This window comes from Durotheca rogersii (genome assembly GCF_024521655.1).
Source record: "Durotheca rogersii strain YMJ 92031201 chromosome Unknown GGS23scaffold_51, whole genome shotgun sequence".
In the NCBI taxonomy this organism is placed as follows: Eukaryota; Fungi; Ascomycota; class Sordariomycetes; order Xylariales; family Xylariaceae; genus Durotheca; species Durotheca rogersii.
The window spans coordinates 114,851-130,022 of NW_026251282.1; the positions used below are offsets into that span (position 1 = coordinate 114,851).

The 15,172-nt window shown below is 53.7% G+C and overlaps 5 protein-coding genes across 5 annotated transcripts; 3 read left to right on the top strand and 2 right to left on the bottom strand.

Annotated features, from left to right (window-relative positions):
* The first annotated feature begins 610 nt into the window (after positions 1-610).
* Positions 611-3,500, top strand: GGS23DRAFT_440233 (uncharacterized protein). The gene is made up of 6 exons (XM_051513935.1): positions 611-1,057; positions 1,152-1,224; positions 1,278-1,315; positions 1,413-1,796; positions 1,906-2,178; positions 2,302-3,500. Exons 1-6 carry the CDS (start codon positions 785-787, stop codon positions 3,394-3,396), a joined length of 2,136 nt encoding a protein of 711 aa, XP_051367312.1. The 5' UTR covers positions 611-784; the 3' UTR covers positions 3,397-3,500.
* A 192-nt stretch (positions 3,501-3,692) lies between these two features.
* Positions 3,693-5,749, bottom strand: GGS23DRAFT_589516 (Mov34-domain-containing protein). Its single transcript, XM_051517628.1, has 2 exons — positions 5,570-5,749; positions 3,693-5,461 (listed from the first exon to the last, which is right to left on the bottom strand). Exons 1-2 carry the CDS (start codon positions 5,592-5,594, stop codon positions 4,356-4,358), a joined length of 1,131 nt encoding a protein of 376 aa, XP_051367313.1. The 5' UTR covers positions 5,595-5,749; the 3' UTR covers positions 3,693-4,355.
* Positions 5,750-5,875: 126 nt separating this feature from the next.
* Positions 5,876-7,687, top strand: GGS23DRAFT_589518 (ribosomal protein S10). Its single transcript, XM_051517629.1, has 5 exons — positions 5,876-6,140; positions 6,213-6,271; positions 6,339-6,407; positions 6,464-6,891; positions 7,021-7,687. Exons 1-5 carry the CDS (start codon positions 6,087-6,089, stop codon positions 7,167-7,169), a joined length of 759 nt encoding a protein of 252 aa, XP_051367314.1. The 5' UTR covers positions 5,876-6,086; the 3' UTR covers positions 7,170-7,687.
* Positions 7,688-7,859: 172 nt separating this feature from the next.
* GGS23DRAFT_589524 (putative tryptophanyl-tRNA synthetase) lies at positions 7,860-10,098 on the top strand. Its single transcript, XM_051517630.1, has 4 exons — positions 7,860-8,688; positions 8,849-9,083; positions 9,258-9,467; positions 9,636-10,098. The coding sequence occupies exons 1-4, from the start codon at positions 8,158-8,160 to the stop codon at positions 9,902-9,904; spliced, it is 1,245 nt and encodes a 414-aa protein (XP_051367315.1). The 5' UTR covers positions 7,860-8,157; the 3' UTR covers positions 9,905-10,098.
* A 267-nt stretch (positions 10,099-10,365) lies between these two features.
* GGS23DRAFT_589528 (armadillo-type protein) lies at positions 10,366-15,067 on the bottom strand. Its single transcript, XM_051517631.1, has 9 exons — positions 14,760-15,067; positions 14,362-14,607; positions 14,016-14,197; positions 12,213-13,956; positions 11,917-12,135; positions 11,552-11,843; positions 11,242-11,423; positions 10,894-11,174; positions 10,366-10,821 (listed from the first exon to the last, which is right to left on the bottom strand). The coding sequence occupies exons 2-9, from the start codon at positions 14,434-14,436 to the stop codon at positions 10,737-10,739; spliced, it is 3,060 nt and encodes a 1,019-aa protein (XP_051367316.1). The 5' UTR covers positions 14,437-14,607; positions 14,760-15,067; the 3' UTR covers positions 10,366-10,736.
* Between the last annotated feature and the right edge of the window lie 105 nt (positions 15,068-15,172).

Below are 15,172 nucleotides of genomic sequence, written 5' to 3' on the forward strand. Positions count from 1 at the left end.
CCCTTTTTTTTATTTGGAGGCTGTACATTTACCAGAAGCGACCCAATAGACGGAAACAACGCGACCATGATACCCTCAGCCAAAATTACTGCGTGGAATCGGAACAAGTGCTTGGCGGGATTCCGAAAACGAAAATAAATAAGAGCTAGGAACAACCAAGAACCGAAATCTAATGATGCAATCTCGGAAATACTTGTTTTTTTTTTTGGTAGCCATGTTTCTTTAGGGTGGAGTGAGAAAACCAGGGGGGAAGGCATATCAAGCATTTGGAGAAGGAGGTGGTGATGATATAGTGGTGTGGCTACTCCACAAGGGGGTTCCTTTATCACCCTCATGGCGTAGGAATACGTCTTCTCGTTCCAGGTAGTCTCGTTGTGGCAGACAGACCAAGGTTTTGACGCCTACGATAACGAAACTAGATGAACAAAAATTACCAAAATATCACAGGTGCTTGTGTGCGTCTCTGTCTCGAACGGGTAAGGATAAAGGGACGTAGAACCTGTCCTGCTTTTAAGCATAAGCGGGGCGTTCTACACGCCACCGCATTACCAGGTATGGAGGGGTGGGTAGTACGGTAATTTATGGTTCCCTTAATGGCATATTATTACCTTATCCAACTTTCAAGACGGTATACCTTGAAATTTTTCGCAGGTCGAGCAAACGTCACAGAACTTGGCTTCTACTCATCCAACATCGCAATCCTCATACCCATCCGTGGCACCCCTGAAGAAGCTGGAGTACGATGGCATAGGAGGATCCTTGAAGACTTCACCTATGAAAGATCATGATGAGTCTCTACGTCACACGTGTTCCCCTGGGCCGGGCGCTACTTGCTCGTCCATTTCACCTCGTTAAACGATTCAAGTTCTCGGGCCGGGCAGAGCAGGAGACAGCAGTCAACAACAAGAACCTCCCAGACACACCGGCCAGGACACGGTTTGCGCCGTCGCCAACTGGGTATCTGCACTTGGGCTCGTTGAGAACGGCACTGTATAACTATCTGCTTGCGAGGGCCACTGGCGGCCAGTTTGTACTACGGATAGAAGATACAGATCAGGTTAGAGCACCAGATTCCTGCCGACCACTTGGGAGGAAAGGGAAATGCGAGGAGGCGAGGGTGTATAGCTATGTCGCCCGCTAACTGTTGGCAGTCAAGGATTGTATCAGATGCTGAGAAGAGAATATACGAAGATCTGAAATGGGCCGGCCTAAGCTGGGACGAAGGTACCAAGGCCTACACTCCTGGCGAATCCACATTCGTGTTCTAACACCTACAGGTCCCGACGTCGGCGGCCCCTACGGCCCATATAGACAGGTATGTACGCATTAGGCGCTATCTATCATTCCTAACGAGGGACCTACCTCGCCCGCTCCGCAGCCCAGAGATGAGATAAGGCTAAAATATTACAAAGTCGGAGCGACTGGAGACCTACACCCAGCACGCGAACCAGCTGATGGACGAGGGCCACGCGTTCCGGTGCTTCTGCACGCCCGAGGAGCTGCAAAACATGCAGCAGCAGAAACTAGCGACGGGGGAGTTCGCCACCTACAGAGGGCCCTGCCTGCACGTCGACAAGGACGTGTCCGACCAGCGGGCCGCTGACGGGGAGCCGTACTCCGTTCGTTTCCGCCTCGACCAGGCGCCTGTAGTGCACGACCGTGTATATGGCAATTACACAAAGCCCATGAGCGAGGATAGCTTCGTCATTATAAAGCGCGATGGTTACCCGACTTACCACTTTGCTAACGTCGTTGACGACTACCTCATGAAAATCACCCATGTGATCCGAGGAGCAGTCAGTCCTACCCTCACCGCTGTCACTACTACCAACTCCCACGTCCCCTCTTCATCTTTTTCTTCTTCTGTAGGTCCACCAGTCTGACTAACGACGGCGACGACAAAAGGAATGGCTGGTATCAACACCACGACACGTCGCGCTGTACGACGCCTTCAAGTGGCCGAAACCAGAGTTCATGCACGTTGGGCTGCTCGTGGATCGCGAGGGGCGGAAGTTAAGCAAGCGCCAGGGGAGCTTCACAATTGGCTCCTGGCGCGAGTCCGGCATCCTTCCCATTGCCCTGCTTAACCACGTCATGTTGCTCGGCTGGAGCCAAGGCCCCCGTTCCCCTGGCAGGGGCCAGAAAGATGTCATGGATCTCGCCCAAATGATTAAAAAGGTAAGCCGGCTAGCCCCTTTCCTTATAACGCTTTGCCATTTCTCCTTGTTTTCTCGTGTATGGGCCTTGTGTATATCGCATACCAAGCACTAACGCTGGAGAAACCTCACCTGGACGGCGTAGTTCAACTTGAATTTTACCAAGGGCAACGTCACCGTCAACCAGAAGCAAAAACATCTACAATTCATGCACGCGAAGCGCCTCTCAGTTGCGGCCGATCCAGAAACCCTTAACACTATTTCTTCGAACCTAGTCCCTGTGCTAGAGAAGCTCATTGCGAAGCGCGAAGCGGCTCGTCTTGCTTTCTTCCGCCCCCCTAACGACGAAGAGAATCCCGGCGCAGAGATAGAGGGGGAAGAGGGCGAGAATGAGGAGTCCTATGGAAATGAGCACCTGCTCGGAAATCTCGTCCCTGCTGCCCTAGACGAAACCAACGTCGATACTGGGCTCTCACGCGAGTACATACGCCGACTCTTGATCGCTGATTTGGCGCACTATCACGGCCCGCGCACGACTGTGGGGCGCAACGCGCAGCTCCTCTGGTCGATCCCGGAGCTATGTTATCGCGACGCCCTGTTAAGTAAAAAAGCACAATTCTCGACGATGTTTCTCCTAGATCACGATACTTCGTTGTCACAGGGGGTAGAGGCGGAGGCAGAGATTGCGCCAGGCGCAGAGGAAGAAGTAGAGGCGGCGGAAAAAGCAGAGGCAGCGGAAGAAGCAGAGGCGGCGGGAGAAGCAGAGGCGGCGGGAGAAGCAGAGGCAATAGAAGAAGCAGGGGCCGGGGAAAAGGCGGGGGCAGCGACTATACCGACCGTTCAACAAAATCATCACCAGAGGAATGTACCACACACTGAATATCTCCCTTCCCAGCTCGCCACCATGCTTGCCGATATCTTCCGCGGCGTTCCGGAGGAGAATTGGAGGGAGCTCTCGATTGAAGAGACGGTAATACCGTTCATTGGGCGAATATTGGCGACTCCCGTCCCTACCGACGACGACAGCAGCAAGCCCACCTCCGACAACGATAGCAGCAAGCCCGCCTCCGACGACGACAGCAGCAAGCCCGTACCCTATGGGCATGAGTTTCTGCGGTGGGTACTGGCCGGGGGGCGCTCCGGCCCTGGGGTTGTGCACATCCTGACGATGCTCGGGCGCGAGGAGTCAATCGCGCGCGCGGAACGGGCGAGCAAAGTAGCGCAAGAGATGGAATTGTGATGTCGGCGTGGACTATCCCGGTGTACGTGCTACGGGGGAAGCGGGGGCCAATGTAGGACTATATGGTCAAGAAAAGGAGTCGGCAAATGAGAAGGCGAGTGAGAAAAAAGGGGGAAAGGAAAACAGGAGAAATAATTGAGGATGGAAGAGGGGAGAGCAGTAAGGTTAGCTCTTCCATTGACATCACCACTCATACCAAGGATGCAATATGCAGGTACAGTCATTATTGTATATACAACCTCCGTTTACGTGCAACACGACGGAAGGATCCGAAAAATGGATATTACTTCACGACGCCCCGATTGAATGTTTGCGCGTGCAAGGTATGTATAGCGGGTGGATATACGCCGCACTACCTGGAGAGGTATACGCCCCTGCCGGAGAAAACGGCCCCAGACACGTACAGACGTCGAGGGCGTCGGTGTCCCCGGATATCATGTCAACGTGTCATCTTGATTTCACTAGCCGACCTCACCTCCTTTTCCATCCCTTGCCGCTCACCCTTTCCTCCCCTCCGTCTCTCCAGCGGTACCCAATGGGGATGCGACGGGAAGAGGAAGAGGACGTGAGAAATACATATACACAGTGCCAACTCATGCTTACTTGTTTATCTGTTTGCTTGCTTGCTCACTTACGTTCCCTCCCCGCGCGGGAGAGTGTCTCGTAGTAGCCTGATAACGAGTTGGTATGCCATCGACCGGCGAGCTAGTTAGAGACGAGCAGCAACTAGAGAGGGACGCCTAGAGAGGGTCGCCATCTATAGAAATACATCTGTAAGATAGTTGCTGCTACCCACGCCGGCGAATATCAGAGTCTGTTGATGTCCGGCCCGTCCTGGTCTTGACTCCTCCTACCTCGTATAAAAGCCAAAAAACCCCTACCTACATGAAAAGAGTGAGCCGGTAAAAGTGGACCGGTTCGTCTTTCTGCGTCTACCATGCCGTTTGAGCACCCGTGTACTACGTCGTAACCGTGGGCGCCTCGGCTGTGCTCATCATGGTAGCGACTGCATCTGTGGTTCCATCTATGACTGTATCGGCGGAAGTAGCGGAGGTCCCCAGGCTGCCGAAGACCTTGGCTTTGACCTCCACAGCCATGAGACCCTGCTTCTCGTTCGTAACAATAGAGCGGCTTGCCCGCACTAGCCTGTCAATCTCGGCGTCGAGGCCCCTGAGGCCGGCCGTGCCGCCTGTGCCGCTGCCTCCAGCCGCCTGAAAACCGCCGCCGCTGCGGGCGTAGCGCTGGACGGACTGTGACGCCTCGCGGATGTTGGAGCCGAGGTCGAGCATGCGCTTGTCGCCGAAGTCGCGGTTCGTCAGCAGCGGGTTCTGGGATAGTGTCTGGACCCAGTACTTGCTCCAGAGCAGCTCGAGCAGACTCGAGTCGAGCGTCGACTTGAAGTGTGATACCTCGAGGCTATAATAGCGGCTCGCGTGGGCGCCGAAGTCCTCAGCCTTAGCAGGGGGCACGCTGCTGCTGCCACTGCTCAACGGGGCGGGGGGGTGCTCGGCGAAGGAGACGGGCCTGTAGTCATTAGGGTAGGTGCGGAAGGCGCCAATATCAACGCGGCCGGCGCTGATGGTGCGGTCGGGATCGATGACGACGGCGACGAAGGGTTCATTGACCAACTGCTGGATTTTCTGGGTTTCCACGTCGATGCCGGAGAGCCAGCAGCCGTAGCCCGGGTGGCTGTGGTACCAGCCGACGGCGTTCTCCTGGCGGCTGCCTTGGTCGCGAGAAAGCTGCAGGTACTGGACCATATATTCGTTGGCCCCTTCCTGGGCGTTGACGCGGGTCTCGGTGCCCTCGACGGGCAGTGCGAAGGCGTCGGTGACGACGATGGTATCGCCGTCGGCATAGCCCTGCATCAAACCCATGATCTCGATCGAGCCTCCGGAGCGGGCATGCATGACCATCTTGATGAGGGCGATGGCGCTGATACGCACGTGCCGGAAGTAGTGAGGGTTCTCCTTCCAGGGATTGGAGGCATCGTTTTGGTGGCTGGGTGAGTAGTTGTAGAGAGCATCTCGGACGGGGTCGGCGAGCACGATGTCGTTGTCGAGCTCTACACGTATAGACAGGCCGCGAGGGGCGGGGAGCAATATCAGCGCGGGTTCCATCGGCGGCGAGCGCAGGAGATGGGGTCGAAGTATGCGATGTATGTGCTACTCACCCCAAGATTTCATTGCCGCCTCCATCTCGACTGTATGAGGACTGCTACTATCATCAAGGAATCCAGAAGGGTGCTTGGAATGCTCCCGGCTATAGAAGAAGAATCCGGTTGGGGTCGGTTAGAGGTGTAGGTGGAAGAGCCGTACGCTGGGAGGGTTGTAGGTGGGAGAGTGACGTGGGGCGGGAGCTCTACCTACCTCCTATCTGCGGCTGATAACTGATAACCGATAAGCCGACCCTCTTTTTGTCTATTTATGCCGATGTCTCAGAGCTATCTCCGATACTTGCATAGAAATGTATGTATCTACAGAAATAGTTTTGTATGCCTCACAACCCTCATATCAAGCTTATGAACCACCCCACTTCCTCAGGTAGGGCTATATCGATAAAGCATTCGTCCAATTTCCCTGCATTCTCGAATCGCGCAAACCGAAGAGTCGCAGATCAACTCCGTCCACGAGGTTGCGCAGTTCGTTGGCTCTCTACGGGGGCGCGGAGAAAGCGGAAATTTCCACAGTATGACTAGATCAGCTCTTATACGGCCGATACGGCACTTATTCACGAGGCCATTGGTAAGATTACCGTCCTTCTCAGAGGATTCGCGATGGATTGGCCGATCGGCTTACCTCTTCACGTTCGGAAAGGTCCAACCGCCACGATACGCCTTGGCCGGATTTGCAGGCGTCCGCTCGGAAACAACGATGTACGTTGCGATGCTCCAATCGAATACTTGATGCGCACGCAAAGAGACTTAACTACGAAACCTCAAGAGTTGAACCACCTACTCCCACCGATCCGACTACGGCAGTCAAACCAGCGGCTACGCCTCCTATAGCTGTGTATGGACCTAACTGCTGTACGTTGGGAGACGCAGCATGACTTACGCAATTGACAGGAACGAATTGCCGGATGCCCGCGAACAGAACCAAGTCCGACTACCTCGAGCCGTCCAGGCGCTCTACCTCCAGCCCCTACGCCGGGAGGCTCCGTACGGTGTGCCGACATGTGACCTACAACTGCGATCGTTCAGCATCCCGAACCTTGAGTTCTTCTGTGACTTCGCGCTGCGGGCGGCCTATTACCTGAGCCTCCCTGCCTTTGGGCCGGTGCCGCTACCTAAGATCATCGAGCGCTGGACCGTTCCGAGGAGTCATTTCATCTTCAAGAAGTCGCAGGAGAACTTTGAGAGGATCACGCGCAGGAGGCTGATCCAGATCCGCGACGGCCACCCAGAGACGGTCCAGATCTGGCTAGCCTATCTGCAGAAGCACGCGTACTATGGAATCGGTATGAAGGCAAATATGTGGGAGTTTTCTAGCCTCGGTACGTTCCCACGAACCGCGGCGTCATTCCTTTTTACTAGCTGCCTAGTAGCCTACCTCTATCTTTCCTATCTCCTTGATGTCGTATAAGTTCAGTCCAACAGGAAGTGCGCTAACCGGGACACAACAGGTATCGGAAACGAGCTCGACGAGCAGGAGAAGAGCTTGCAGCAGATCGTCGAGGACAAGCTCAAGACCTTTGGCAAGAGCGGGACGTTGGGTACAGTTGAGAAGGTGAAGGAATTGCTGCGCAGTGAAAGGTTTAAGCACACGGCGTAGATGGAGAGGACATCTCGGTCTACGTACGAAGTGACGCCATCAAGATGTGTGAAAAATATTTGTGGGTATGCCTAACGTAGGCTCGTTCCTACTAGGCATCTGCCAGTTGTGAGTTATATAACCTGGCGTGTATTGATATCCAGATGCATTCTTCATATCTAATCCGCAAAGGCTACGAGAGCAGTTATCCGGAATCGTTTATTATATGTACCTACCTACGCGTTCTCTCTTTCCGTGCGTTCAGGGTTACCCAAAAAGGGGGCGGCATGTCTGCCCACGGGAAAATGCGTACCCAGCTTGTCTATACTTACGGATGTATGCTTAAACTAGGTACTTATTCTTCTGGTTTGTTGTCAGAAAGATGGATATCAATTTAGGTATTTGTATATCTACAGGTGTTGTTGTACGTCACGGTAGGCTGGCTTCCTAGTAATTGCGTGGCGCCTTGATAATCTAAGGCGCGCAATTGTAAGGAGGCAGAGCTGTTGAACCGTTGTTGAATTGACTGAATCTAAGAGCTCGTAAAACGTCGTTGTACAAGCTTATTTACAGGTGGCTGTTGCTGCAGCTCTTACCTAGCTAATGTTGATTGGCCAATAGATCCACATTCACATTGTTGCATTGTATGGTATATACATATATATATTTGACTATATACGTGTACCCATGTATCGAACTTCACCATCGAATGCAAGTATCGCATTCAAGAATATTTCTAAACCATCCCTTCTGCATCATACGGAAGACGACGACAGGACCAGCACTAATCAACGCCGCTCGCCTTGCCGTCCCTGTGCCTAATTCTATCGGCATGACTAGGTGAAATTCCCAAGTCATAATTCTGAATTCCCCCGCCTCTCGAAACCCCTTCTATAGGTAGCTCGCGTACAATCCGGTAACCAAGCCGGACCCAGACCCTGAGGCATCCTACCTTATAACAGTCAATTACGCCACTTATATGTTGCAAGTGAAGGCTTGGATGGCATAGATGTCACCGGCACTTTGCGTTTGCTGCCGGCCTCTAGCTGTCGGCCTAGCTCGGAGGCGGATCCTGTACTCGGCCGCGCAGTCGAGGAGGAGGCATCAGCAGAGGCGAAACCAGTCCACTGCGGACGACAGCGCTGCCAGCCAAGAAACATGGGAGGCAGCGAAGGTCGAGCTGCCTAAGCCAGAAGGGAAAATAATCTTCTCCGCCATCCAGCCCACGGGCGTGCCGCACCTGGGCAACTACTTTGGGGCGCTGCGGCAGTGGAAGCAGCTGCAGGATGCTGCCCAAGGCACTGAGGACATGGTGCTGTTCTCGATCGCCGACTTGCACGCAATCACGGTGCCCCAGGAGCCTATAACGCTGCGCATACGTCGCCGCGAAGTGTTGGCCTCCCTTCTGGCCGTAGGCATTGACCCGTTGAAGGGGTCCATACTGTTCTACCAGTCCTCCGTGCCCGCCCATGCCGAACTCATGTGGATTCTCAGCTGTACCGCGTCGATGGGATACCTAGGGCGTATGACCCAGTGGAAGGTTGGTTCGCCCCTATTCTTTGCTTACCCCTTACCACCCCCCCCCCCCCCCCCCCAACCCGCGCTTGGTGGAAGGCCAAGAAGAGAGGCACAGGGAGAGACATAGTGGGTAAAGGTGTGATGCGATATCTAATACGGACGTGCGCAAAATCACGACATAGACAAAGCTCCAGGAGCACAATAAGGCAGCCGATCTTGACGACTCTACTATGGGCGGCCTGAAGCTTGGCCTATTCTCGTATCCCGTGCTCCAAGCTGCCGATATTCTGATACACCGTGCAACCCACGTGCCCGTCGGCGACGATCAGCGCCAGCACCTTGAATTTACGCGCGAGTGTGCCACCAACTTCAACGCTACTTACAAGAGCCTTCTCATCCCACCTCAAACCGTGACAAGTACGTCAGCCGTGTCTACAGACTCACTGATACCCTCCCTCCAGTTACTTTACCCCTCTCACTAGTCCCCCCCCCCCCCTTTCCCGTGTCTTGTCTCTCACACCAGCTTGATGTAATATATCATAGTAGGCGTGTAAAGGAACTGATGCTTCATCGTCGCTAACGCTAGCCCAGGCCCCTCCCCGCGGATAATGAGCTTTGTCAACCCCGTGAACAAGATGTCCAAGTCCGCCCTGAACCATCGCTCCCGCCTCCTCATCACTGCTGATGCAGTTGAGATCAAATCGCGCATCTTCGGGGCCGTGACCGACAATTTCAACGGCGTGACGTACGACCGGGAGAATCGGCCTGGCGTTGCCAACCTCCTGGAGATCCTATCGCAATGTAGACGCTCCTCCCCCTCCCTCCCTCCCTTTCCCCTTTTCCCCCTCTCCCCTTTTCCCCCTCTCCCCTTTTCCCCCTCTCCCCTTTTCCTCCTCTCCCCTTTTCCCCCTCTTTCCGGCCCTCGATCCTAGCGGTACCGAACTAACCAGTCCTCTCCCCGCAAAATAGGCACCAAGACCCTGGCAGGCAAGGCACCGTCCCCGCGCGAGATCGCCGAGGACTACGCATCGGCTGGCAGCACGCTCGCGCACCTCAAGGCGGACGTGACGGCGGCGCTCGAGGTCGAGCTCGAGGGCGTCGGCGACAGATACCGAGAGCACCTGGAGCGCAAGGGCGGCAAGTGGCTCGAGGAGGTCGAGGCCGAGTGCGCCGAGGCCGCGCGCCGCAGCGCCGAGCGCACCATGGATGCCGTCCGCCGCGCCGTCGGCCTCGCGTAGTCCTGTACCGCCCCGGACGAGAGGCGGAGAGGGCTAGGGGCAGCCGGGGGAAAAAGACAGCGGAGAGGAAAGGAACGCAAAGGAGGACAACGCGGTACGAATATACTACCTCCACGTACATATAATATATACCTGCCTCTCTATATATGCAAGAAGCATATGTGTCTGAAGAATACATCATTCCTCCACGCAAACCGGCTCGGTCGTCCGCACTTCGCCATCTACTTACCTATATACGCGTACGCGCACACACCCGCAAGCATACCTACTTGCTACCTACCTACAGCGTATACGCACGAGCATCATCTCTAAGGACAGCGCCCTTCGCCTTTACGTGCGTGCCTAGAGGATCTATCCGCCTGCCTCAGTCCTGCGCGTAGTTCGTTCCTTCGGGAAGCAACGATCCCACTTGGGCTAAAGTCACATACACAGGTGAGATATCCGGCATCATATAAGCGATACGGCACACCTACATTCGAGATACATAACTCGGAAATATAAAAGCCGATTAGAGGTAAAACGCATTATCATTAACCAGCTACCGTCCCTATCTGTACCAACAAGAGCACGACGCCAACCACACCACCTAACTACGCTGACGCCTACTTCGTCAGAGAAGAGCTCGTCACCCGTGGCGTCGCATTATAATATCTCGCCGCACCGAATCGCATTGGGCCGTATCATGAGATCGCGAACAATAGTCCTAGCGGCTTGATAACCCTTATGAGGGGGGGGGAAGGACCTTTTTCGATTTAGTTCGATTGCAGCCACGCCATAGGCCGCGAAGCTTAGCAGATACCACCGACACGCCGTTCTTGACCGGTCGGGCCCTTCACGAAACGTACGCGAAACTCGAGCCCCGACAGGCCAGCCAGAAATCGCGGACGACTTGGCTGGTGGCGCGCTGACCCCGGAGACTGCGTCGGCCATAATTAGCTCCCCGGACGCACACACCTAAATAACTCGGTATCCGCGGGGGAAAGACGTACCTGATGATCTTCTTGAGGAATAACGCCTTGTCCTCCTCCGATACCTTATCGCTAGGAAACGACGGGTCGTTCAGGGCTGCCTCAAGCCATTGGCGCGCGCCAACATGCTGCACTACCAACTTCTTAAGTGGATCGCTGAGTTTATCCAGCTCGCTCCTTGATGCCTTGCCACCGATGTTCTGTACGAGCGACTGCGACAGTTGCGGCCCCAGGTAAGACATCGCGGTGTCGACGATGGCCTGGGTATGTGGATCATCTGTCTTGAGCGTGATGAACGTTGTCTAGTGATAATAAGAAATCATTAGCATCAACACGTCTCTGCCCTCATGGAGATATAAGTAAACGGACCCAAAACTCCGTCGCTGCCAACTTCGGCAATGGCTCGCTCCCGTTTAGTAGCTTGAGGGCAAATAAGAAGAGGAATTCAAGCATATTCGAAGGCTGGGACATGAGAATTTCCGGGCGTTGGGCCATCACCCTCTGGACAAACTCGAGGCCGTATTGCGCCAGCTCAGGATCTTGCTCGGGGCCTAGTTCGCTGTTAGCACCAGTATAATATAGGCCAATATTACGTCGCGAGACAAAAGCTACTACTGGCTGGCCGACTTAAAAGGGCCACCAAACAAATTGCTTCTGTCACAACGAAGTGACCACTCACCTGAGAGTTGATGTAGGATATTGAAGATCCACGGCAAAAGCTGCCCAAGGATCTCGCCGGCATGCTTCTTTTGCCCTCCATTACTTAGAGACGTCACGAAGACGCTTGCTGTATTTACCACAGTTGCAATACGGGTTTGCCAACCGTTAATGATGAACTCGGTCACCATCTGAAGGGGGAATACGAACGGCCCCGGTTCGGTTTCTGAAAACCCAGCGCGTAGAATGGAACAAATGACGTCGACTACCTCGCTATTGCTTGAGAAGGTCTCTTTTAGTTGGACGAGGGTGTTCTTAAAGATTGTCAACATCGACTTCCTTAAATCGCCATCAAAGGCTATCAAATCTCGACAGGGATATTCTCACCATGATATTTACGTGTGTTTGTGTCGGATTCACGTCTGGGGACGGTCGAAACCCGTCATCCTCGGTATCCAAATCGATAGGGCCGTCGGTGGGGGCCTGAAGCCCCTTTGCGATGTTGCTAAGGCAGCGAAGGGCTCGGATAGCTAGTTGCAATGATACTTCTACCGCCGAGACCGGTGCTGCTGGGTGCTGTGCTATGTCGTAGGCTCGAGGTATAACCTATAGTACGTTAGAGACCGAATAACTGAATAGTCGACCAAAGCAGAATGCTTGGAACAAAATCCCGCGAGACTCACGGGATCATTAGGGTCTACGAGGAATCCCTCTCCCCGAGAACAGAGATGTAAGCTGCTATTAACATCTACACCAACTAGAATCAACAGCCTCTGAAAGGCAGTTGTCTTTTGTGCGTGGTCGGGAACTGCTTGTATGATAGATGCAATGGCACCAACTACCCGTTCTTCGGCTAATGAGTCAAACTCGGGGTTGCTGCGCAGCGACCCGTATTGCTCCAGAAAGGCATTAACTTCGGTCGTTAACAAGGATCGACAAGAGGAACATAGTTTGTGTATTGATTTCGACGAAGGCACCGTAAGATGACGATCGCCCACGGCGTTGAAGAGCAGGTTCAGCGCACCCGGTAGAAATTCGGCGTGGTTGCTGAAGTAATCTGAGTAGCGCTCTATCAGCGAGAGGCATGTCTGTCTAACCCGCATGGGTATGTCATTCTGTCCCCGGAGTAGGAGATCGAACAGAGGAGACCCGAATACACAAGTCAGAAGCTCGTCACATGAGGTCCCGTCCGACACACAATCGGACAGCGCACCTAAGCAGAAGCTCGCAGCTTCGAGCTCAGCCCAAGCCGAGCTTTTCAAGGCCTGTAGTAGGAAGTCTACGAAAATCGAGACGAGAGACTTCCCCGAAATTGTGTACACGGACTGAAGGTAATCCGCAACATCTTTTCGCGCCTCTGAAAATCCGACTCTCTCCGTCGAGTCCCACGAGTTGTAAACGTCAAGTGGCGGATACTGTATTTTCTGCCAGCTATACGAGACGACACGCATAATCTGCGACAGGGGTGGGATATCCCATTGTAATTTACCTGTAGGCTCGGTGTACAGAGTGTCTACCAGGTTTTCGACGAAGGCGGACCAGAATTCGAGAGCAGGAACAAATATCTTATCTTCGGCAACGGGGTGGCCCTCGGCGCTCAATAGGAGGGCGAGGCTGGTAAGGAAACCTTGCGCTCTTTCATTAGTGCTGTCCATCATTTCAACCATCTGGGCGTCCCCGAAGGCCAGCATAAACAGGCCAAACTGAACCGAGTCGAAATCAAAATCGGCCTGGAGGAGGGCTAGATACTTCTGCCGAGACCATTGACTCTCGAAGACAGAGTATAGAGATTCAAAATGATCGCGGAGAAAGAACGACTGCCAGTTGGCTAGGGCGTCGGTAAGAAGCTCAACCGCTGCTTCATATAGTTCGTCGACCAGAAGGCAATTGATAACAGGCTGGACTAGCGTCTGGAGTTGCTGTATCAACCGAGGCTTCGGGTTACGCTGGGCGTAGAGAAGCCAGGCTTGTAAACAATATATCGAGTCTGCTGGGTGGGAGCGCTCGCCACCAGGGCCTTGCAAGGAATTGTAAGATAGGATGGTTACGACATCACGCCCATTTTCAAGAACGCGCTCGTGGAGAGAGATATACTTGGTCGATTTGGTATCGACTTTCTCCGATTCTTCGGCTAAGACGGTGGCAAACCATGTGAGGACGAGGAACTTGCCGGGATCCAACGCTCGAATAGCAGGTTCGATAGTATCGCCGTCCTTTACATTCTCGACTGGTACGCTTGCCTGAGTATCCAGACAGTACAGCAGGTGACGCACGCACTTGGTCCAGGTGTGTGAGTAATGAATAAAGTAAGTGACCAAAGCAGAACAGAGCTTCCTTAGAACAAATTCGCGTGATCCATCTCCCAGGGAGGTGATGAGCCAAGAGATGAGTTGTTGAAGCACCGAGACGGCATCCTCATCCGGCAGGCTATAGGGGACTCAGTCGGGGAAGCCTTCGGCGACATTGGCGGGGGCGGTGTTACGCACCTTTCAGTGTTTAATTTAACGATGATGGTCAAGGCACCAAAAAATTTGACGTTGCCATCCGGCCTGGATAGCAGGCCCTGGGCAAGTTGCCATCCATCGGGAGATCTCTGGAGACCTTGAAGAACTTCCTGGATACGGGCAATTTTGGCTGCGGGATTTGGCTTGTACAACTCTCGGATCAACTGCCCGATGTTAGAGACACTACCTGTGTAGCTACCGACAAGTACACGCCCGCAGAGACCCGTATGTGCTCATATAAACCTCCGTTCAGAGACGTATAGACGGAAGAGTAGCATGTAGCCGCATGGTGCCGGACAGGGGCCGTAAAGCAGAAGAGCCAACTTACATGTTCGACCTCGGGCAGAGTGGTAGGAATCGGTATATCTTCCATGGCTGCGTTGACTTCTATGAGATATATCATCCATATCGAGGTGGTGTGCGGCTTGGGGAGGAGGCTCTAAACTCCGAAGACGTATAGTGTTCGGACAGTGGAGCGGTGGGCGTCTGAGGTGATGAAGCGACGAAGGGTTTACTGAGTTATCAGGTTGAGGTATGAACCAGGGCAGTCATCGACAGCGGCCATGGGCTGCGGCTTAGCGTAAGGTCAGATGGGCCTTGGAAGCACAGAGAGATGTCGTCGGTGAGGAGGTAGGAAACAGGACGCATATACGTAGGGTACCTGTGTTTGGTTTTTGATAGAGACGGAAGGCTGGCAAGTAGAGAAGGGACGGCCTATGAATGTACCTCTATGGTAGGAGGCCAGGAATGTAACCTGCACCTGCCTTCGGTTTGTTGTCGATGCCCGCAATGATTCTATGCGGTCCTATGCAACTAATCTGCCAACCTTTATGGAAAGGAAGAGGTAGGTAGGTTAGGTTAGGTACCTACGTTACTTAAGACTTGGTGGGTATTGCCGTAAGCCAAGTCCAACGAGTGGCGGCATGCAATAGTCGGATATGCAAGTATATGGAATATATACTGAGTATACATATCGGAGCGTACCCAATATGGCACGGTCGCGTGAGCCCAGATGGAGATAGAGTATATCTGATGTCACCAGAGTGGGTGGCCTTTGGAGAGCTTCCATGTTATGCAGCCGGGATAGACATACCTAAATGAGGTATATAGGTAGTAAGTACAGTCGTTACAAAAACAAG

Excerpts from the sequence above, each read along its gene's own strand:
- GGS23DRAFT_589528 (XM_051517631.1), bottom strand. The coding sequence starts at position 14,436 with ATGATATATCTCATAGAAGTCAACGCAGCCATGGAAGATATACCGATT. Across the intron at positions 12,136-12,212 it reads TCGTAGACCCTAATGATCCC|GTTATACCTCGAGCCTACGA; the intron begins GTGAGTCTCGCG and ends AACGTACTATAG. Across the intron at positions 10,822-10,893 it reads TTCCTCAAGAAGATCATCAG|TCTCCGGGGTCAGCGCGCCA; the intron begins GTACGTCTTTCC and ends TGGCCGACGCAG.
- GGS23DRAFT_589516 (XM_051517628.1), bottom strand. The coding sequence starts at position 5,594 with ATGGAGGCGGCAATGAAATCTTGGG. Across the intron at positions 5,462-5,569 it reads GGCGGCAATGAAATCTTGGG|AGCTCGACAACGACATCGTG; the intron begins GTGAGTAGCACA and ends CTATACGTGTAG.
- GGS23DRAFT_589518 (XM_051517629.1), top strand. The coding sequence starts at position 6,087 with ATGACTAGATCAGCTCTTATACGGCCGATACGGCACTTATTCACGAGG. Across the intron at positions 6,408-6,463 it reads GCTACGCCTCCTATAGCTGT|GAACGAATTGCCGGATGCCC; the intron begins GTATGGACCTAA and ends CGCAATTGACAG. Across the intron at positions 6,892-7,020 it reads GTGGGAGTTTTCTAGCCTCG|GTATCGGAAACGAGCTCGAC; the intron begins GTACGTTCCCAC and ends GGGACACAACAG.
- GGS23DRAFT_589524 (XM_051517630.1), top strand. The coding sequence starts at position 8,158 with ATGTCACCGGCACTTTGCGTTTGCTGCCGGCCTCTAGCTGTCGGCCTA. Across the intron at positions 8,689-8,848 it reads GGCGTATGACCCAGTGGAAG|ACAAAGCTCCAGGAGCACAA; the intron begins GTTGGTTCGCCC and ends ATCACGACATAG. Across the intron at positions 9,084-9,257 it reads CCCACCTCAAACCGTGACAA|GCCCCTCCCCGCGGATAATG; the intron begins GTACGTCAGCCG and ends ACGCTAGCCCAG.
- GGS23DRAFT_440233 (XM_051513935.1), top strand. The coding sequence starts at position 785 with ATGATGAGTCTCTACGTCACACGTGTTCCCCTGGGCCGGGCGCTACTT. Across the intron at positions 1,225-1,277 it reads CGGCCTAAGCTGGGACGAAG|GTCCCGACGTCGGCGGCCCC; the intron begins GTACCAAGGCCT and ends TAACACCTACAG. Across the intron at positions 1,797-1,905 it reads CCCATGTGATCCGAGGAGCA|GAATGGCTGGTATCAACACC; the intron begins GTCAGTCCTACC and ends CGACGACAAAAG.